Genomic DNA, 21,900 nt, shown 5'->3' on the forward strand with positions numbered 1-21,900 from the left:
TTCTGTCTGCACGTCCGTATCTGTATCAGCTCCTCTAACGATATCAGTGACTCTAAAATCTACGAGTTTCCATGTCTCTGCTACAGCCATTGTGGACTCCGGGTCAGCAGGAGATTTCATCTCAGGACGGCTCTGTCAGAAACTCCAACTCCAGAAATCCGCCACCACCAAGCCATACTCCATCCATGCAGTAACTGGTGAAACCATCAATCAGGGGTACGTCACTTCTCAAATCAAACCCATTCTACTCTGTATTGAAGACACCCACCATGAACTGTTTGAACCTTTCATACTTGAGAATAGCCAGACTGATATTATCCTTGGCCGCCCATGGCTTATACGACATCAACCTAACTTCAACTGGGAATCTGGTAAGGTATTGAAATGGGGTTGCATGTGCTCATCCACGAGTGAACTCCCAGTCTCTTCTGTCGCTAACTTACCCGATGCCATCCCAATGAATTCAACTTCCATTGAAAGCCCCATAGAAAACCTGTCAGTATCCATCCCTTCATGCTATTCTCAATATTCGGATGTATTCAATCCCGTCAAGGCTGCCAAGTTACCACCTCATCGATCCTGGGATTGTGCCATCAATCTGATTCCCGGAGAACCCATCCCCAAGGGGCGAATCTACTCTCTAGCTATCCCTGAACAAGAAGCCATGCAACAGTACATTGGAGAGGCATTAAAACAAGGTTATATTCAGCCCTCTACCTCACCCGCTGCTGCCAGTTTTTTCTTTGTCCCGAAGAAGGATGGAGGTCTACGCCCATGTATAGACTATAGAGCTTTAAACAAGATAACCGTCAAGTTCAGTTATCCGCTTCCATTGGTTCCCTCTTCTCTTGAACAACTTCGAGAAGCCAAGTTATTCACCAAGCTGATTTGAGAAGTGCATACAATCTCATTCGAATCCGAGAAGGCGACGAGTGGAAGACCGCATTCATCACCCCAGCAGGACATTATGAATATCTCGTCATGCCATATGGTCTGGTAAACGCCCCTTCAGTCTTCCAAAGTTTCATGGATGAGGTTTTCCGAGACTACCTGAATCAATTTGTAATAATCTACATAGACGATATCTTAATCTACTCCAGAAACTTGGTGGAACATCAGCGACATGTCTCTCAGGTACTCCAACGGCTGCGTGAATTCTCCCTGTTCCTGAAAGCAGAGAAGTGCTTCTTTCATCAAACCTCAGTCGAGTTCCTCGGTTACCACCTCAGTGAAAAAGGGGTAGAGATGGATGATCGCAAAACCAAGGCCATAACCTCCTGGACCGCTCCGCAGTCTGTTAAAGAATTACAACGATTTCTTGGATTTGCGAATTTCTATCGGAGGTTCATTCACCAATACAGCCTGCTTACTGCTCCTCTGACCTCTCTACTCAAGGGAAAGCCAAAGACACTACTCTGGACCACTGAGGCGGAACAGGCTTTTCAATCTCTCAAGACCGCGTTCACCACAGCCCCATTACTCCAACATCCAAATACTGAAAAAATGTTCATTGTTGAAGTTGATGCTTCCACTACAGGAGTAGGAGCTGTGTTGTCACAATACTCTGCCTCTTCAGTCAAACCCATGCCTTGCGCATTCTTCTCTCACAAATTATCTCCTGCAGAGGTTAACTATGATATTGGCAATCGAGAACTCCTGGCAGTTAAACTTGCTCTAGAAGAGTGGAGACACTGGCTAGAAGGAGCCAAACATCCATTCCTGGTTCTCACAAACCACAAAAATCTTCAGTACTTGAAAGAGGCAAGGAGACTTAACCCACGCCAGGCCAGATTTGCACTCTTCTTTACTCGTTTCCATTTTCGGATCTCCTATCGCCCTGGTTCGAAGAACGTCCGAGCTGATGCCTTGTCCCGTCTCCATGCCCCCGAAACTTCCCACGAAGAACCTGAAAATATCCTACCCGAAAAGATGTTTGTAAATCCCATTCAGTGGGACTTAAATGAACAGCTGCTAGAACTATCCCAACACCAACCCAGCCCTCCAGATTGTCCAGCCGGAAAGATTTACGTACCCGAAGAATTTCGTACCTCACTAATCTCCTCAGCACATTCATCCGTCGGCACAGGTCACCCTGGAATTAACAAAACCTATTCCACTCTCCAGACGCGCTACTGGTGGCCCAACATGATCCAAGACATCAAGACTTTCATCCAAGGATGCATCCTCTGTGCCATGAACAAAAATCCCCGTCACCTACCCACTGGAAAACTCATGCCTTTACCAGTTCCACAACGACCTTGGTCGCACATTGGAGTCGACTTTGTAACAGACCTTCCTCCCTCAGACGAGAATACATGTATCTTGGTAACCATTGATCGCTTTTCTAAAGCCTGCAAATTAATTCCCCTGAAGAACTTACCCACAGCCTTCGTAACTGCCGAACTACTGATGGAGCACGTCTTCCGGAATTTCGGCATTCCAGAGGATATTGTATCAGACAGAGGACCGTAGTTTATCTCCAAGGTGTGGCGAGCGTTTTTTGCATTAATGAATGTTACGGTGAGTCTAACTTCAGGGTATCACCCACAAGCAAATGGTCAGGCGGAACGGAAGATCCAGGATGTCAGTCGTTTCCTCCGTACCTTCTGCCATTCTAATCAACACCTCTGGAGCCGATATCTCGTATGGGCGGAGTATGCTCAAAACTCCCTTCGACAAACCTCCACTAATCTAACACCGTTTCAATGCATACTAGGTTACCAACCACCATTATTCCCATGGTCCTGTGAGCCATCAGAAGTCCCTGCAGTTAACACCTGGTTCCAAGACAGTGAGAGGGTATGGAACCAAGCCCATCATCATCTCCAACAAGCCCTGAACCGTCAACAACGCTTTGCAGACGTTCATCGTCGTGACGCTCCCGAATATCAGCCTGGACAACTGGTTTGGCTCTCGACCAGAGATATTCGTTTAAGACTACCATGTCGCAAACTAAGTCCAAGATATATTGGTCCATTTCCCATCGTAAGACAACTTAACCCAGTCACCTACCAACTTCGTCTGCCGGCCCAGTATCGCATCCACCCCTCATTCCACGTCTCACTTCTGAAACCCCATCACCCACTTGTTTCTGTTCCCTCTACAGACCTAGTTCAGGATGACAATCCCCCAGTACCCCCCATTGAAACCGACTCCATCTATACTGTTAGAGAAATCCTGGACTCCAGATGTCGAGGTGGTCAACTTGAATATCTGGTAGACTGGGAGGATTATGGACCAGAGGAGAGGTGTTGGGTACCTCGAAGGGACATCCTCGACCCCATGTTACTCACGGAATTCCACGAACAACATCCTGAAAGGCCTGCTCCACGACCTTGAGGTCGACCCCCACGACGTCAAGGTACTAGGTCCGCTGGCGCGGACCCTGGAGGGGGGGGGGGTAATGTCAGGAATCAGTCAAGCTCGTTCCAATCCACCACTCAAAGATCACTCTCCCCAGAATACTAATCACACACACCTGGTCATCATCTATCACATCATTAATCAGCTCATAAGAACACTCACCACGATTCCAGTCTTTGTCAAGCCTCCAACAGGAACAGACCGTTTCTTCCCGCATCCTGAAATCTCCGTCAACTCTGAATTCCTGAGTATCCTATTTTCCTTACCTGATTCATGCTAACCCTATGCACTGTTGTTCTGCCATCTCCAGATCTCCCACCCGATTCTTGAGCCCATGTCCGAGATCTGATCAAATGGCCCCGATCACCCCTTGAAGAGAAGAGGGGTTAACGAACTGATACTGAGTGATATTACTACGTTGGAAGTTATCTGGCTTACCTGTTGTTCTCTGTACATCCAACGATCTTCACCTGCACCCGAAGATTCACCATATACTTACCTTACATGATTATCACCTGAAATAAACAGCATTTGAATCACTTACCTCCGATCTCCTGGTCTCTACCCTGACAGTAAGCAGAGAGTGCGGGTGCTAGATTGGTCTGCCTGCAGTCCTGACCTGTCTCCAATTGAGAATGCATGGCGTATTATTAAGCACACCATCCGCCAACGAAGACCACGTACAATTGTGCAGCTAAAGACCTATATAATGTTTTTTTTTTTTTATTTATTTTTTTTTTATTTCTCCCCTTTCCTCCCCAATTTGGAATGCCCAATTCCAATGCACTCTAGGTCCTCGTGGTGGTATAGTGACTCAATCCGTGTGGCGGAGGACGAATCTCAGTTGCCTCCACGTCTGAGACCGTCAATCCACGCATCTTATCACATGGTTTGTTGCGCCCCACCGAGAGCGAAAACCACATTATAGCAACCACGGGGAGGTTACCCTGTGTGACTCTACCCTCCCTAGCAACCGGACCAATTTGGTTACTAAGGAGACCTGGCTGGAGTCACTCAGCATGCCCTGGATTCGAACTCGCATCTCCAGTGGTGGTAGTCAGCGTTAATAATTGCTGACTTGTGTCGTCAGTGATCAAATGCTTATTAATTGTTATTAGAAGAAATGGTGAGTGACACAGTGGTAAACACTCGACTGTCCCAACTTTTTTGGAGCTTGTTGCAATAATCTATTATGAAATTCACAGGGTAAAACTTTATATAATGTGTAGTTGTAGAGGTTTCAATATAGCAAAGGATGATTATAATTTACAAATCACTCCTTTTTTTTATTAGCATTTTTCATACTTTCCCAACTTTTTCGGAATTGGAGTTGTATATCTGATGTAGCCAACAAAAGGTTTCCAGTATTTAACGAAATCCAAGTTTTCATTATGAATTAGTGACGTGTTGATCTACAGATTTCTCCAAAGATCCATGAGGTATGCATATGGGTATCGTAGATATATTGGTTGGTTCGTTGGTCCATTGGCTCGAATTCTCACCACAAGTGTGTAGTCTTAGACCATTGGCGGTAATGCTATTATTCATAAGAACGGCTTTGTTCCGGGAGGTTCATAGAGTTTCAGGGAGGCACTGTAAAAACCAGTGTGGGACTAGATTAATAGAGTCCCTTCACCGTCTCACTCCCACCAAAGAGGCACTCATGTGGTAAAGCTCCACCATTGAACTCCAAACATCAGCCTTTGTGTTGAACTGAAAGGGACGTTAAAACATCAGACGGCCCTAACTGATCGATCAGTCTTTTTGCTGATTAAAAGCTTTTCTATATGTTCAGATCATAAACGGATAGATTTGACGTATTAAGTTTAAGCCTTTGACTCATGTTTTCAGATTTACAAGAAGAGATTGCTTGTTTATGACCCTAGACCTACTCAGAATGATTACTTCTCATCCAAAGTCAAAGGTGGATATTTATGATTACTGTAACAGTATAAGGACGGGCAAGGAGGAGGCGGAAACCGGCTGAACAGTTAACGTAAAATGTAATGATATCAATGAACTTAAAACAACATTAAACATGAGCGAACAGACACACATGCAGCGCGGCCACGTGTGTGTCTCTCTCTCTCTCTAACTGGCGCCTCCGGCTCATCTTTATGCTCCTCCCGGCTGATTAGCCCGATTCAGGGCCAGCCGTGTGTCATCATAGCCTGGCCCCGCCCTCCTCCTCATCACATGTAGTTTGCATGATTGGGTCACAATGTGTTTCCATGATGCAGTAGACCTTGTTTAAACCTGTATTTAGCACCGTCTTGGAATCAGTTCACTCTAGAAATTAATACTTTTTTCTCCTTATTAGCCATTTAATCTAATGTTCATATATTAACATGTTATACACGTGGAGACACTTTTTCCTTCCATTCAGCTCTGCTAACTGTAAAAGGGGTCGTCACTGATTACCTCATTCCACGCTGAACATTTCTCCCCAATTCAGAATCATTGTGAGATCTGTCTGTAGTATAACAACGGCCTCTACACTTTATGAAATATGAAATGTGAATGAGTGGCAGAGTGTCAATAATTCATAGTCTACACTGACCGCTGGAGTTGCTGGATTTGAATATTTCATTTGCAGCAGGTGCACAGATACTTGAGAGCGTATTTGCTCAAAATGGCCCGCTGCCATTCCGCGCCTTCAGATGTGTGTCATTAAAAGGTCAGTGAATGCCAAGTTTTCAGAATGGTGTCATTATTTACCTTCCTGCTCTGCAAATCACATCGGTAGTGCAGCCATTTCTTTGGAGAGAGAGAGAGAGAGAGAGAGAGAGAGAGAGAGAGAGAGAGAGAGAGAGAGAGAGAGAACGAGAGATAAAACCTTTCATTTATCTAACATTTTGGTCATCTATCAAAAACTGACAGTCCTAACTGCGGCTTTCCTGACGGCATCTACTGAGCACTCATAGAAAGATTTTTCCTATATGTTTATATGGTAACCAATAAAAGGAGAACCAATGAACCCCGTGTGTCAGTGTCGGTGTCAGTGCATTTCCATATGTTAGCCAGGCTCTTGTTGCTATGTTAAGCAACATTGACGTGAAGTGGCATTTGGAATTAATTTAAAGAATTATTAAAGAGTTCGATACAAGTTAAGCTCAATCAACAGCATTTGTGGCATTATGTTGATACACATACATTTTGTTATGAATGTTAATATATTTAATTTCATGTTCTTTTTCCGTGGATTATGCATAGCTATGTGGCAGAATAAATTAATTTAGTAGACTACACCTCACCCAACCAGACTGAAACACCACAGTGTTGAAGAGCCATCGGCTATTCTGACTTGAGAGGCTGAGCTGTGTCCCTTTTGGGTGGGGGTGTTTTTTCCCCTGCTCTTGTTTTTCCACTCTAAACTCTAATCTTGCCAACGATCAAAGGCGACGACAACTCCTTGGAATGAGCATTTTTAGAACTTGTGCAGCAAAGGCGCTTTTCAAAAAACAGCTACTTTTAGATTCTGCATCTTAAGTAAGCCAATCATCGGGACTGTGACAACCCACACCAACTTTGATCCACATACCACTCTTTTAAATTTAATATATTCATGTTATTTCTGTTCTAGACCACCCACTCTCTCCGGCTCACGATCATCATTTATATAAGCTTATATTTTTGGGCACAGGGACGGGCTGATACGTTCTAATAAACCATCCTGTTTGGCAATGGTGGTGGTTCTCCCATGCGAATCATCACATCTGCAGCGATTTATAATATTACTGTTCCCTGGACATGACGTTCTTTCATGAGTCTCTCATGTGCTGTTTTGTAATATTTTCTTTCTTCATGAGTCAACTTAGCTGGAACTCTGCCGTTCGGAAGCGTACGGATGCACATGAGAATTCGTCTCTGTTTTACAGATTGTTCGCTGTATCGTTTTGTACAGAAAGTCTTGAATGTTTGAAGTGTTTACAAACTAAGCTGAATTTGTTTGCTGCTGAATCCCGTACATGTGTAGTTCAGATGGATGATGAGAAGATTAGCTATGACCGTGTGAGATTTCAACCAATGGGAGGACAGTGGTCAAGATATTGAAAGGCTAAACCTGATTGGATGGCTGTGAAATAGAAACATGAAGGCACCAATCACATTGTAGAATAAACTTATGGCCTTCATATAGGGTCAAATGTTCTAAATGCACAAAAAGAAAAGCGAAACCAAGGCAAACTGTCCTAGAACTCCCACTTTTGTTTTCAAAAGTTTTTATGTAAAGTAAAAGCTCAAATAAAGAGCATCATTGACTTAATACTTCAATGATGCTGTAAGTGATTTCAACTGTTTTGCTAACTTTCGCTATTTTGAAAATGCCATCTTTTCAAAACTCTGCCCTCTAAGGACATGTTTGCAAACCCAAACACTCAAAATGATTGACAGTCAGACAGTGTTCTCAATGTTTTTAGATTGGCTTATATACAGTGCCTGCCTACTTTTTCTGCCATCTTGGTTCCGGAAGTATTTTTCCCATTTGTTTTTTTCCATTGGGATTTCATAAATAACTTCTTGTCCAAGTCATTTGAAAACGCATCTTTTTCTTTGTTTTGGTCTTCCGTCCAGACTAACCATGCTTCCATCCAAGGTCAGCCAATCCAAAGTAAGCAAACCTGGATCCTCAAAATAAGAGTGACACTGATTGGCTACATTTTATAATTGACTATAAAAGGGTGGTGTTTTTCTGGTGTTTACAGAGACTAGCGCTGTTGCAATTACAAGTGTGATTTCTCAGAACACCTATTTCAGCGATATCTTTCAGGTTGTTGGGACATTTTATGTGTGCTATCCTTCCGCCCAAAAAAGCTTACACCACCTTTAAACATTTATACGTTTTTATTTTTATTTATATCACTTGTGGAGACTATATGTTTGTATGTGTGAAAATGTTTGTGTAATTTGAGGTTTATGAAGGTGTTTAATGTGTTCCAGGTGAATCGTCTGGTCGTGGAGAGCTGCTCTCAGTACAGCACCTGCAGCACATGTCTGGGCTCTGGAGACCCTCACTGCGGGTGGTGTGTCCTGCATAACAAGTAAGTTGATTACCAAAATAGTACCAAATATGATGATTAAGGTTTATTAATAATAACTTTCGGCTGTTTGCGGTTAGTGCATGAATATAGAACATGATTGATGTGCATTCACAGATGTGTAAATATATTGTCTGTTTTAGATATTTTTTTTATTTTAAATTGTGCATTCCAGCTATAATAAATTGGCGTAAAGTAGAATTGCACCAGAAAAGTGAAAGGCTTTGGAATGCTGCATCTGCATTCATTAGAAACTCTGTTGTACTTTAGCGATACAGGTCACGTCCACACTAGTCCGTTTGAGTTTTCAGCTTCCTGATGTTGTCGTTTTCCAAAGTATGTGGTTATGGAGAGCATTTTCAAAAGTCTCGTTTTCCATTCTTGTGTGGATGAGAGAAGTAAACATAGCAAAATGCGCTTTCAACTTTTTTTCTGCACTTTAGCAAGGACATTGTCTCAGTGAAAAGCTGTTTGAATTCACCTCATAAAGTTCTAGAGCCCAGGCAGCCAATCGGAACGCTGTGTCGCTGGTGGCTGCCATTTCATCTACCTCATGCAGGACTTGGCAGGTGTCAGCCCTCCGTTCCCTGCTCTTTCCTCCAGTTGCTCCCCAGGGAGCAGCTGGTCACAGGGGCTGGTGAGTGCCGTCAGACGAAACAGGAAGTATCTGGTTATTGCTGGCTTACTGCCACCCCATGTTGCCTATCCCCCGTCATCAGAGCACTCGACTCCATCCTGTAATGCATGAACTCTGGTAGAACTCCTGTCAGAGAGTGGGCTGCGTTCAGTCAGAGCCGAAGGATGATGAACATGTGTGATCGCAGAACACGCTTCTTAATTTATGGAGTGTTTGCTGGAAAGATATGGTAAAGGTTTTGACAAAAGTGTGTGCGGACTAGTCAAGATGGGGTGGGGGGGGTGGGTGAGCCCATGGGATACAGATCGTCGTTGAAGCCCTGGAAGCTCAGACGGAAACAAAGCACATTGTACAGATTTCGCAGATGAAAAAAGACAAATCAGTGTCTTCTAGCGAGTGAGACCATGTGGCTTTGGTTTCCTTTCTGTTAACACAAATTGGAACCAACTGATTGAATGGCTGTTAAACGGAAACTTTACGGCACCAAGTACACAGTAGAATCAAACTCGATCAATCTTACATTTTTAGCCCCTTATTTGACACTGTACAGAAAAAAGAAAAATTAAACTTGTGGTGTGCAATGTCTGCTGCACCGAATGGAATTTGTGAAATATTGACCCTGTTTATACCTGGTGTCAGTTTTGGGTAATCCGATCAAAGGTGGTCAATCTTAATTACAGCTGTAAATGGGGTCCAAAATAGTTTGTGATCCGATCACTCATACCACATTCGGAGGGAGTCAGAAAGGCTTGTGACTGCATTTCATTAAAAGTGGAAATTTGAATTGCCTGATGCATCCCACACAGCAGTGAAGAACTGTGCACTCGCTTGCCAATCAACCAAGGGTTTAAACTTTAAGAGTTGTATGCAATTTAAAAGAAGTTGATTGTCTGATCAAAAAATTTGGAAAAGTGTATTCAGATTTATAATTATATTTTCATATACACTGATCAGCCACAACATTAAAACCACCTCCCTAATATTGTGAAGGTCCCCCTCATGACGGAAAAATAACGCCAACCATCATCTAAAAATAGTATTCAGAGATGATATTCTTCTCATCACAATTGTACAGAACGGTTATCTGAATTACTGTAGACTTTGTTAGTTCGAACCAGTCTGGCCATTCTCTGTTGACCTCTCTCATCAAAAAGGCGTTTCCATTCTGAACTGCCCCTCACTGAATATTATCTCATTGATTTGGACTGTGGCATGATTGTTGGTGCCAGACGGGCTGGTTTGAGTATTTCTGTAACTGCTGATCTCCTGGGATTTTCATGCACAACAGTCTCTAGAATTTACCCTGAATGGTGCCAAAAACAAAAAAAACATCCAGTGTGATTCACATGTCCCTCGTGTCCTTCTCTGCACAAGACAGCTACATAAGATTTTAATGTGATTCTTAATGTGATTCTGAATATCAATGCATGCTGTCACACTGTACAATTGTGGCATCAACAAAAGGGGTTTTCTGACGCATCGTATGTATATGTATATATATATATATATATATATATATATTCATATTTACAACTGTACATTCAGATTTATAAATATATTTTCCGAATTATTATAATATTTCAGGAATTATACTTCCAGCTATATATTCAGACTTATAGTAGCCTACTAAATGTAAAATTTATAACAATATAATTTGATTTTCAAATATACCATGTTCAGACCAAGGTTTCCGTTAGCCTGTAATTACCGGTTTTCGACTGTTAAAATATCATAATGTCCAACAATTTCAAACATTGTCAGACACAATGTCCCATGTAAATATTAGCACGATGTGTCAGCAACCCCTTTTATTGATGTCACAAGTGTACCATGCATTGATAACAGCACTTCGCTGCCACAGAGGTTTAAACTTTCCTGAAGTTTGTGGAGTTCTAATCCGCGACTATACCACACTCTAACAAAAGCAGCCGGCGTTATTCCCATTTTGCTTGCCCACAGTGAAGCTTCTCACTTCAGAATCGCATTAAAACCTTGCGTTGCCGTCTTGTGGAGAGAAGGACAGCAGGCTTATGTGAATCTCAAGTTGTAGAGATACCCTGGAAACATTTGTCTTCTCTTTGGCAGCGGAGCAATTTTGTGCTATAATAAATCTGATGAAAATAGTCGTAAAAAAGAGCCAAGGTAATTAGCCAAGAGAAATTGGCATAGCCTTACGATTTGTTATTGTAATATTATTTTATAAACGAAAAGATATGTGACAAATTGCTATTTAGTTTTGCCCCATTGTTGAATGTTTTGTTTTTATTTATTTTTTTATTATTAAACGGCTGGTTTTTGTTTTGTTTCTGTTGAGATTAAAAATAATGTTTTAAGTGAATAAATGTTTATTGATCATTTGACTTAAATGTGTCATAAATTAGCCTGTATCGTATTATTATGCATAGCCCATTGCATTTACATGGCAAAATAAACACCGAAATGAGATGGCTGGATTTTTTTCAAGTTTTCCGGGAAACGTTTTAATTCCCGGACACATTGGCCGGCACCAAATTTCTTAGCGGAAATTCTGATTCAGACTTGTAACAATATATTCAGGATTTAGAACTTGATGTTCAGACTTGCAACTATATATTCAAATTTGCAACCATTTATTCAGACGTATAACAAAACGTTAAGGATTTATAAAATATATATTTAGTTTTACAACTATATATTCAGGATTTATAACTAATCAGACTTATAACTATACAGTATACGTATATTCAGAATTACAACTTGTTCGGATTTAGAACTAACTATACATTCTGAATTTATTCATTCAGATATACAATGAATAAAATATATACTCAGAATTTATATAATTACTGTGCATATTCACAAATTGAAACCAGAGCCTGAAAAGTAGTGGCATATATACACAAAGTTATCCAGAGGTAAATAAGGCAGCTTTGTTCTGCCTTCCTGGACTGCAAAGACATTGTCAAAAATTCAGAAAAAAACTCCCATCCGATTTATTTTGCTCCATCGCCATACCTTCAGCGAGATAAAGATCTTTAATTAAGATGTAAATCTGGGATTGATGGAATAATTAGTGCAAGCCTTCACCGCAGCCGTTAGAAAATTACATTTGTTTGCATATTAATGGCATATCCCCAGACTTTACATGACCTTGTGACAGCCGCTGCACACCGCAATTAGCAGCAGATCAAGCAATACAACGGATTTAATGGCCAACGTGTTTGTCGGGCACAAACTTGCACCCAGAGTAATTTGGGTTGTGGACACCTCAGGATTCTGCCATTTCTAAATGTGCCATCTCAGAGAGTGCATGACCTTTGACCTTAACCGTGTCACTTTCAGTTGTCAACCAGCCAGGCTTTCTGTATTCATGCTCAGATGACAGACGCTTGAATGAAAAAATCTGTCAGCTTGAACGTAGGAGTATGACAATACATTCATCAGTGACAAGCGGTCGGGTCACTTGCTGTCTGCCACATGGCTTTTGTGCCGCTCAGGCTGGTGCAACTTTGCAGTTGATAGAAACTGTTTGCTTTGACACATTGGCATACAAGTGTCTCTCTCACCCAGGGCTGTCTAGTCTGTTTTATTAAAGAAAAGCTTGGGAATATTTGAGTATATTAACTTCTATTTAAAGGTTTTGTATTACATGGTGGTTGTTTAACTCCCAGTTCTTTACGATACAAAATGTGACCTTTTATGAGTTCCTATTTTAACATAATAAAGTAAAATATTGCCTTATAACTCATAAACGGTTTATACAGTATTGCAACAGCAGCATACTTAGCATAGGTCAGAGGAACAAGGTTTCTATCCAAAATAATTGAGCTATCGTTGAAATTTTGCATGTAATAATATCACTTATACAAAGACATTAAGAAGTGGTCTGTTGGTTATTATGACCATTGCTTTGTTAGAGCATTGAATAGAGGATTTCAAAAGTAATTACTGTGGCCTTTCGCATTGAATGGGTTTCAGTGGAATTGGTGGCTCATCTGTGTATGAAAGTTGTATTGGTAATATTCAGTCAGCTAAATATGTTTTATATTCTGAAAAATGATTCTCCGCCATGATGCTAGGGTGTTGTGGGTGGTTACCAGGGCATTGCTTGGTGGTTGCTAGGTGGTTAATTACTGGCCCTATTAGTCAAAAGAGTCCCACCCCCAAGTCTATATGATATTCTGGTCTCTATATGTGTCTCGGGTCATTCCTTCAATGTAAGTCTATGGGATTTTTTGCCAATCATCTACCAGGACAAAATTGACAATCTGAATGCTAAAAAACAATAACAGCACATTTCTCCACATGGTACCAATAACTAGTGAAATTGAAGGAAGAGCAACTGTAGTGTAATTGAAAAAAAATAAATAATCAAACTCAAAAAGGTGTTTTTGAGTTTGTTGCGGTGGTTCAAAAAACAGCTTGTCAGCAGTAACTTTCAGGAATACTTTGGCAGAGTGGCCGAGCTGGTGCAAACTTGCCTACATCTGTATAATCTTTTGTGTAGAGACATTTTCCAAGACCTACCCAAGTCTACAGGTCTACAAAAGTCTATAAAACCCAATAACAGATGGTGCATATGATCAAAGTCTTTCTAGCAAGCTAGTCCACACTCGGCCATCTTTGGAACATTCTCGGGAGGCTATTTCCATCATGCCAGTGCAGCTCTTATCTACTTGAATGGGGAAAGACTGAAATCTCAAGATCAAAAAACATATTTCAAATCAGCAATAAAATCTGATAATATTGGAATCAAAAATTGTGCTTCTTTACCTCATATTATGCTAAAACATGCAATTCTTCCAACTTGTATAGCTAATGCACATGTGCGTTAACGAGTTGACTGGCGATGTCTGTATCTAAAATGTGATTGGCTCTCTACATAATGTTGACCGCTGGTGCTAGAGCTTCTTGGTTGAGCGTTTCAATTTCTCCCATTCATTTAAATAGAAGTGGCCCATCTCTGCTAAATAATCTCTGATATTATGGCCATGTATAGCGCATTAGCATTAGCACCATGAATGAATGATTTCAACATGATCATTTACACATTATCTACTGCATATATATTACCTTACATTATCACCGAGTGGTTAAAGGCTCATTTTACTAATAAGGTTGTTTGAGGTGATTCAAATTTGAAATCTTTAAAAAATCTAGTTAAAACACATATCAAATAGAAATGTAATATTTGTGTCCAATTTGGTTAAATGCATTTTTGAAAAACATTTATAGCATTTTGTACAAAAATAAAATCTATTTTTTTTTACTTTAAAACTGTCATGTGGTGTACCCAGCAAGTAAAGGGAATTAGGAAGGAAGTACTTTTCTTGTACCTTGAAAACACGTGAACACCACTTCATTAATTAAAAAAAAAACATGTTTTTAAATTATTATTATTTTTTTTTTATAAATATCATACATTTTTGGAGTCAACAATATTAAGATGTTTTCTCAGGGTTACACCACATGACCTGAACAACATGTGCCTTTTCATATAAATGTCAAAATATCAGATATTCTATCAGATAAAATTTCACTCTTTTTTTATGGTTTTTGTCAACATAAACAATAAAATGGCAACCTACATGACATGTTGATTACACAACATGACTTTGATTTGGTGGTATATATATTATTTATAACGTCATTTATCACCGTGCTGATGTGCGAAAAATTTTTTGCTTATAAAAACAGATTTTTTTAAAGCGACATATCAAACGAAACTAGCGACTCTACTCTTTACAACCAAAGAGGTTGCAATGAACAAATTTTGAGATTTCTTACCAGAGGCACTTCTGTTGGCACTGCGTCTGTAGGAGCGCTTCAAGGCAATCAACGGCATGCTGTTGTGTCACGTGCGGCAGAAATGTAACCCTTAAATGACAGTCTAGAGTCTTGTGAACAGCATTTAGTCAGTTTTTATTCATTTAATTATGCGTTGCATAGAGCAAAGCCAAAATACAATGTCCACGCACGCATGTGGACATGGGGTTGCATGAGGTTAAGTCCCATAAAAAATATCAAAGTGACTTTGAACTCAGAAATTGAAGACATGTTCATCATAGAAGAGGTATATTCAAGTAAATGTTCTGTATGAATTACATTTATGTATTTTTTAATAGATCTGGACAAAAAAGAAAAAAATGTGTCATGTCATTGACCCTAAAACAGCATCTTTTACTGGTCTCATGTAGATTTTATTCATAGAACGAGTCATGTAGTAATTGATAACACGTTGTTTGACTGTTTCGACCTTCTTTGTAGCTCTGAGCTAAGAATAACATTGCTGTGAGTGTGTCGGACCCTCCAACAAGCCGCACGATTTGAGGGATCATTCATTTTGGATTAGGGATTTGAACAAACCCCTCACCCTATATATGATGGCAATGATAACCCTAACAATCGTAATGAGATACATATTTTGAGTCCCTCCTTCAATGTAAGTCCATGGGCTCTTTTAAAATGCTTGATTCAGCAGCTTAATTTCTTGGGTACAATAAAAGTTTGCAGTTAGAAAGCTGTTTCCTGTTTCAAAGAGATAAAGGTAGCTGTATTCTGATTACTTTTGCCCTGCTTGGTAGTTTCTAATTAATGGCAGTTTTATCTGGTAGAAATTCTAGTGAGTAGAATAAAATTGGATATGGTTTTAGTCCACAGATGGATTAAAACAGACGTTTGGATTTGTGGTGCTGTGTTTTAAATTAAAGAAAGTTTGAAATGGAATAGATTACAAAAATGCCAAACTTAAGATTGTCTCATTAGGATTAGTTTTATTGTCTGTCTCATGCAATCAATGCCAGTAAACATGAAGAGCTTTCAAAATGTGCTTGCCACTCCCATCTCAATATAACAAGCTTTATAATCTTAACCTTTTGTGTTCATTTTTGCAGCTTCACAAATCCTAATAACCTCTGTAGTGGCTGTCCTGCGGATCTATCGTCTTTTATCTGTACTCAAAATGTCCGATAATGACTGGCACACCCCAAGGTTTTGTTCAGTGGTTATCTTTTGTTGACAGACAGTACCTTCTCAAAATAATTCATACAGTATTTGGACCTGAACAAATCTCAATTTCTCCACTTGCAAAGACGCCGTTCTTTGCCTCATGTTTTCACTATGTTATTAAAGTTGTTCAGCATCTGTGTTGAGCAGATGTTTAGGTTATATTTCAGGCTGACCTCGCTTATCGTCATAAATGTAGCTTTTTTTTAATCACAAAACGAATGGTGAATTTGTTTCCAGACCTTTTCTTAGTAGCAAACTCATGTCTGCTGATATAATTATGAGCAATAAAGGAATAGTTCACCCAAAAATGAAAATTCTGTCATAATTTAGTCACCCTCATGTCTTAGGCCACATCCACTTGTTTGAAAATGTATTTTTCAGTTTCCTTATGTAATCGTTTTTCAAAGTATGCGATACTGGAGAGCGTTTTCGAAACGCTAAACTTTTTGGTGGAGGAAACTGCCATTTGTGGGGTTGAGAGGTGTAAACAGAAATATCTATGCGTTTTCAAATAAGAACGTATTGATGTGGATGTGATGTGGATTTGGCCTCAGGGGCCATTCACATTGAACGCATTGTAGCGTGAAAAAGACACAGCGGCACATCTAGAGCAGAACGCTGGTGTCTTGCAATGTGTTTTTAACAGGTCTTTTTGACATGGCACGGTGGTCGAAGACAGAGGTCTAGCGCATGTTTACATGAGAAACAATGATTTGCTCTAAAATGGTTAAAGGAATATTCCAGGTTCATTACAAGTTAAGCTCAGTCAACAGCATTTATAATTTTATAAAAGCACTTACATTCATTCCTTTGTTAAAACCTGTGTATTATTTGAACTGTAAAATCGTTTCATCCTAATTTTTACAGTCATTTAATGTTTGGTGACATTATATCGTCATGGCAACGATATTGTAAAATTGGCTATAACTTTACACAGAAAAGGTTAGTAAGTGATTTTTTTTCCCACTAAAATCATATTAAATGCATATTGTTTATGTCTTGTGGCTATACTTTTGAAACGATTACGGACTGGCCCCATTTACCTCCATTGTAAATGCCTCACTGTAACCCAGTTTTATTTTATTTTTTTAAGAAAAAGGGGGGTGTCGAAATGTATTTTTCTGCTAATTCATATTTTGACATAAAGCTGGCAATTGAGTTTAATGGAATATTCCTTAAAGTTTAAAGTTACATTTACCTTTGTGTGACGAAATTCCGCCGGTGAAGAAGGCGTGGGCAGATATTGAGTGCAGGTGAAACCAGCAAAAAACTAATTGCCAAGCAGTCTCTTTTTAATTCTGCACTATAAACTCTGGAGGAGTGAAGTTAAAAAGAAACCCTTTGGGTGTGAACAACCCCTTAGTATTTTGTCTTGTTTTCCAGTAGAAATATATAAACATCCTTAAATCAAGACACATTTACTTATGAAGCAAAGCTTGCATTTAGCGAGGTTCATGCTTTAAACAACAAAAACTGTTAGCCAATGGGTAAGAAATTGTATTTTCACTTTGTTTTAGGTTTATTTACTCCATTTTCCTTGTTTCAATCATAAACCATTTTATATATATCTATATCTATAGAGAGAGAGAGAGAGAGAGAGAGAGAGAGAGACTTTATTCTCCTTCTCAAGTATCTTGTTGTAATGTTTAGAAATGTTTGCATAAGACAAGGCAAAATACTGAGTAAGAAAATTATATTTTGCAGTGCAGTTCACCAGTAGCATGTTGGTTCCTATGTGAGAGCCTCTATGACAGTCAGTAAGGTGAACCAATGGATATGCAGTCATAAAGAGACTGTTCCATGAACAGAACATTAATGAACACTGAAGGAGACTCGAGAGAGCTGCTAACAGCATCTGTAGAGACCTGCATGCTAGAGACCGCCCTTAACAAACATAGTAACCTAACTAAACCCTTGACAGATCCATCACATCAGATAAGGAAACATGACTAGACCCACAGTAGCCTTCTTACCAACAATAAAAGCACTACTAAAGCTTTTAACCACAGTACTTTTTACCCGACGGAGTACTACTTATTTTCCAGAATCCATGAGAGCCCCTCTGCATGAATGGTAATACAATACAAACTCCACAGAATGGGGCTGATTTGAATTACATTGCAAATCCATCCTTCAGCTTCCTCTCGTTGCCATGGACACAAACCATTTCCAGGGGTACACTGTGGTTTTTATGTTGTCACTCCCCATCCCCCCCACCCCATGCCCTCTTGGTCTCTCTCTGGTTTGGCCATGTCATTGGCTAGAGGCTAAAGAGCCCTCAGAGAATTGAACACAAAGCAAAGACAACAAGTAGAAGAAAGAGAGGCAGGTCAGAGCCGCCCCCCGTCTCCTCCCTAGCCAAAAAAACGAGTATGCATTTGGCAAGGGTTGTTTGTGAAAACCTATCTCTCATGGCAACGGTGCTTAGCGCCTTCCCCTGAGGAGAGGAGGTACTGGCAAACAAAAATGAGGAGAATGCATTGAAAGGCTTCAAAAACATGAGGTTACATATGTGCTTAACGAAACTGAAACACAAGGTATACAGACATTCGTACTGTTGTTCAACCCATAACGAGGTCAGAAATTTCTGCAATACGTCGAACGTCAGAAGCTTTCAAGGGATAGTTCATTCAAAAATAAGATTTATTTTATTTAATCACCCTCATGTGATTAGCGTTGCATCATACGCGATGTAGCTAAAATACCTATACATTCTGTCCAATGCTAGAACAATATTCAGCAGTATTTTCGTGACGTTTACTGTATCATTTAGAATGAAAGTGATTCTACCCATTCATGATTGTTTATTAAATGATTTATACACTGCCTGGCCCCAAAAAAGTCACCATTTGGATTTGAAGCCTATGATTGGATCATTATTGCAGTGATTAATATGTTTCGGCTGGCAACAATTATTTTAACCCTAATTGATGCTGTGTGTACCTTCTCATTTCTTAAACAACGTATCCTATGGTTGTGGAAAAGATGTTACTGTGTTACAGAATAGGCAAAATATTGGCCTGCATCAAGCAAAGAAAACAGCTAAGAAGATTGCTGAAATCACTGGAATTGGGTTAAGAACTGTCCAATGCATTATTAAAACCTGGAAGGCTAGTGTTGAACCATCAGCTTCACGGAAGTCAGCGACTACCTGAATGTATGTTACTGACAGCACAGGCATATTCCAGGACGACAATGCCAAGATTCATCGGGCTCAAATTGTGAAAGAGTGATTCAGGGAGCATAAGGATTCATTTTCACACATGAATTGGGCACCACAGAGTCCTGACCTTAACCCCATTGAAAGTCATTGGGATGTGCTGGAGAAGACTTTATGGAGTCTTAAGACTCAAGACTCTCCCTTCATCAATACAAGATCTCGGGCAAAAATGCATGCTACTGTGGATGGAAATAAATCTTGTGACATTGCATAAGGTTGTCAAAACAATGCCACGACGAATGCACGCTGTAATCAATGCTAAAGGTGGTCCAACGAAATAATAGAGTATGCAACTTTTATTTTGTCCTGGCAGTATACAAATATGTCGCTTAAATTAGAATGTGATGCTTTCCAGATGCAATTCTCTTTCACAGAGATCTTAGCAATGTTGAGAGCCATTCACTCCAATCATGTATTTGCATCTGTTTGCACTGTTTTTCAATTTGCAACATCTTGCATAGGAGCACTGCAGTTGTTTAAAAGCTGTGCCAGTTTAAAAAGAATGTCAACTTTAAAAAATGCCCAAGCATTCATTTAGCTGTGTCTAACTTTTTTAGGGCAAGAACCTGTTTGGTCTGAAAAGCCCCTTAGTCATAGTAATTGTGTAGAAAGTGCCATTACTTAAGTTAGTATTTCTATACTGGTTCTAAATGTTTCTGAAAGGTGGAAATCACTGACGTCTTAGTGATGTAAGGTGCCATTCACCCTAAATGTGTTTATGCATGCATCTGCACTGTTTTCCAAAAATGTTTCTGTGTAAACATGCATTTTTTTAACCACAGAATGTGTTTGGTCTAAATGGCCCCTTAGTTATGCTATAACTGGGTGGAAGATGTCATCATTTCACTTTGTCTTTCTGCTCTGGTTCTAAATGTTTCTGAAAGATGGAAACCACAGACATCTTAGGGCCATTCAAACCAAACATGTTTATGCATCCAATTGCACTGATTTTATATGTAAATGTGCTAGATGGACGTTCTTGACTGTTGCACCTCTGTGTCTGGCTGTTTTTTTCAAGTCTAGCACAGGAGCGGCTCGTTTATTTAGACGTGTCACGTTAAAAAGAATGGCAACATTTAAAATGCATCTTGAGATACGTGCATTCTGTTGTTTGTGGAGGATCTTTTTTTTTTGCGCAAGAATGCGTTTGGTCTGGCCCTGTTAGTTATGTGTGACAGGGCGGAGGGCATTGCTGGGTTGTGATTTTACACACCCAGTGCCTTATCAGGCTAATCAAGCCTCCGAGAGGGATAAAGGCCGACTGCGGACAGTGGTGCGATAGAGAGAGAATGTTTACGGGCAGCTGACCGTCATGTGTGTTTGTGTCTTTTTGGTTCAGTTCACCATTAAAATATAATTTATATTGTCAGGCCGGTTCTCGCCTCCTCCTTTCCCGTATACTCCCTTTACACTGGTGCCGAAGACCCGGGAAGAAAACGTAATTACTTCACTTGGTATTTCTACCTTAGAAATACCAGACAAGTTTATGCATCCATCTGCAATGATATTCAATAATTGTTTTGTGTAAACATGCGCTAGATTGTTATTTTTGATTGTTGCGGCACAAGCGCCACATTTTTAAAAAGCATCTTGAGACACCTGCGTTCTGTTTGTTGCACTGTGATATTCTAGCTAGAACACATTTGGCCCCAGTGTTGCTGGGTAGAATATGTCATCACTTCAGTTGGTCTATTTACTCTGGTTGGTGGAAAAGTCTGGAAAAGTCCAACCAAGATAAAAAGTCCAGGAAAAGAGGGTTTTAGGTCACCGATGATGTCAGACAATTCTTAAAGGTCATGTACCAAGCAGACTTGCTGAAAGGCAACACGAATAAGTCAATAAGTCTTTACTGAAACAAGTTGATGGATCTCATATTGTTTCTCTCACATATTAAAGTCAAAGACGCAATTTTGTCAACTGACTGCCACTTTTGGATTTCTCCATCATGAAAGGGCACTGGAGTTTTTCAAGATTTGTATCCTTTCTCTGCCCTAGTTCATCATTTACACAAGGTTCAATGTGACCTGAAAAGTAATACAGCAATATTACTCGAACTGGAATGGGGAGATGGGAGACCAGTGAAAACCAGCCCTGGAATTATCCTTAGAAGAAAGACACAGAATATGAAAGCGTAATAGATTTCTTTGAAATTGGAATAGCTAAGCTGGTACTTTGAGTGTGAAGCTCTCAGCTGGGGAGAAATGAGTCGCTTCAAACATATTCAGTTTCACAACCAGCCCTCAAACTTGTTCAGATGAAGAGAAAGGAAGAGAAGGGTCATAGAAGAGAAATTAAAGGATGCATGGACTTCAGGTGAAGGTGAAAGGAAGAGTTCCAGCCTGATCTCTTAAATTTCGTTACTGTGGCAACATTTCTGCAAAATGATATTAGGTGGTTTATTACACGTATCACAGTTCTGTTGTAAAATGTCCACTCTAAGGTTGCTAAAAACAAATTTAATGTTCTCCCAAACAGATGAGGTTTTAAAGGTTAATGCTCTATCGAATTTGATATCAACAAAACCTACAATATAACTGATAGTGTCATAAAAGAAAATGTAACATAAAAAAATGCAAGTGCTGGAGCAACCACATCATTTTGTGGTGCTTCTATGATTCTTTCAGCTTATGTCTTGACTTCATGCCCTCTTCGGGACT

The 21,900-nt window shown here is 39.9% G+C and overlaps 1 protein-coding gene across 1 annotated transcript in view; it reads left to right on the forward strand.

Moving 5' to 3' along the window:
* Positions 1-21,900, forward strand: part of plxna3 (plexin A3) — a 203,289-nt gene that overhangs the window by 94,205 nt on the left and 87,184 nt on the right. Inside the window, exon 5 of the mRNA XM_052093743.1 lies at positions 8,302-8,402. Within this exon, the coding sequence (XP_051949703.1) occupies positions 8,302-8,402 (101 nt within the window). The remainder of the gene's footprint in view (positions 1-8,301; positions 8,403-21,900) is intronic.

The sequence above is a fragment of the Xyrauchen texanus genome, chromosome 27 (assembly GCF_025860055.1).
Source record: "Xyrauchen texanus isolate HMW12.3.18 chromosome 27, RBS_HiC_50CHRs, whole genome shotgun sequence".
Lineage (NCBI taxonomy): Eukaryota > Metazoa > Chordata > Actinopteri > Cypriniformes > Catostomidae > Xyrauchen > Xyrauchen texanus.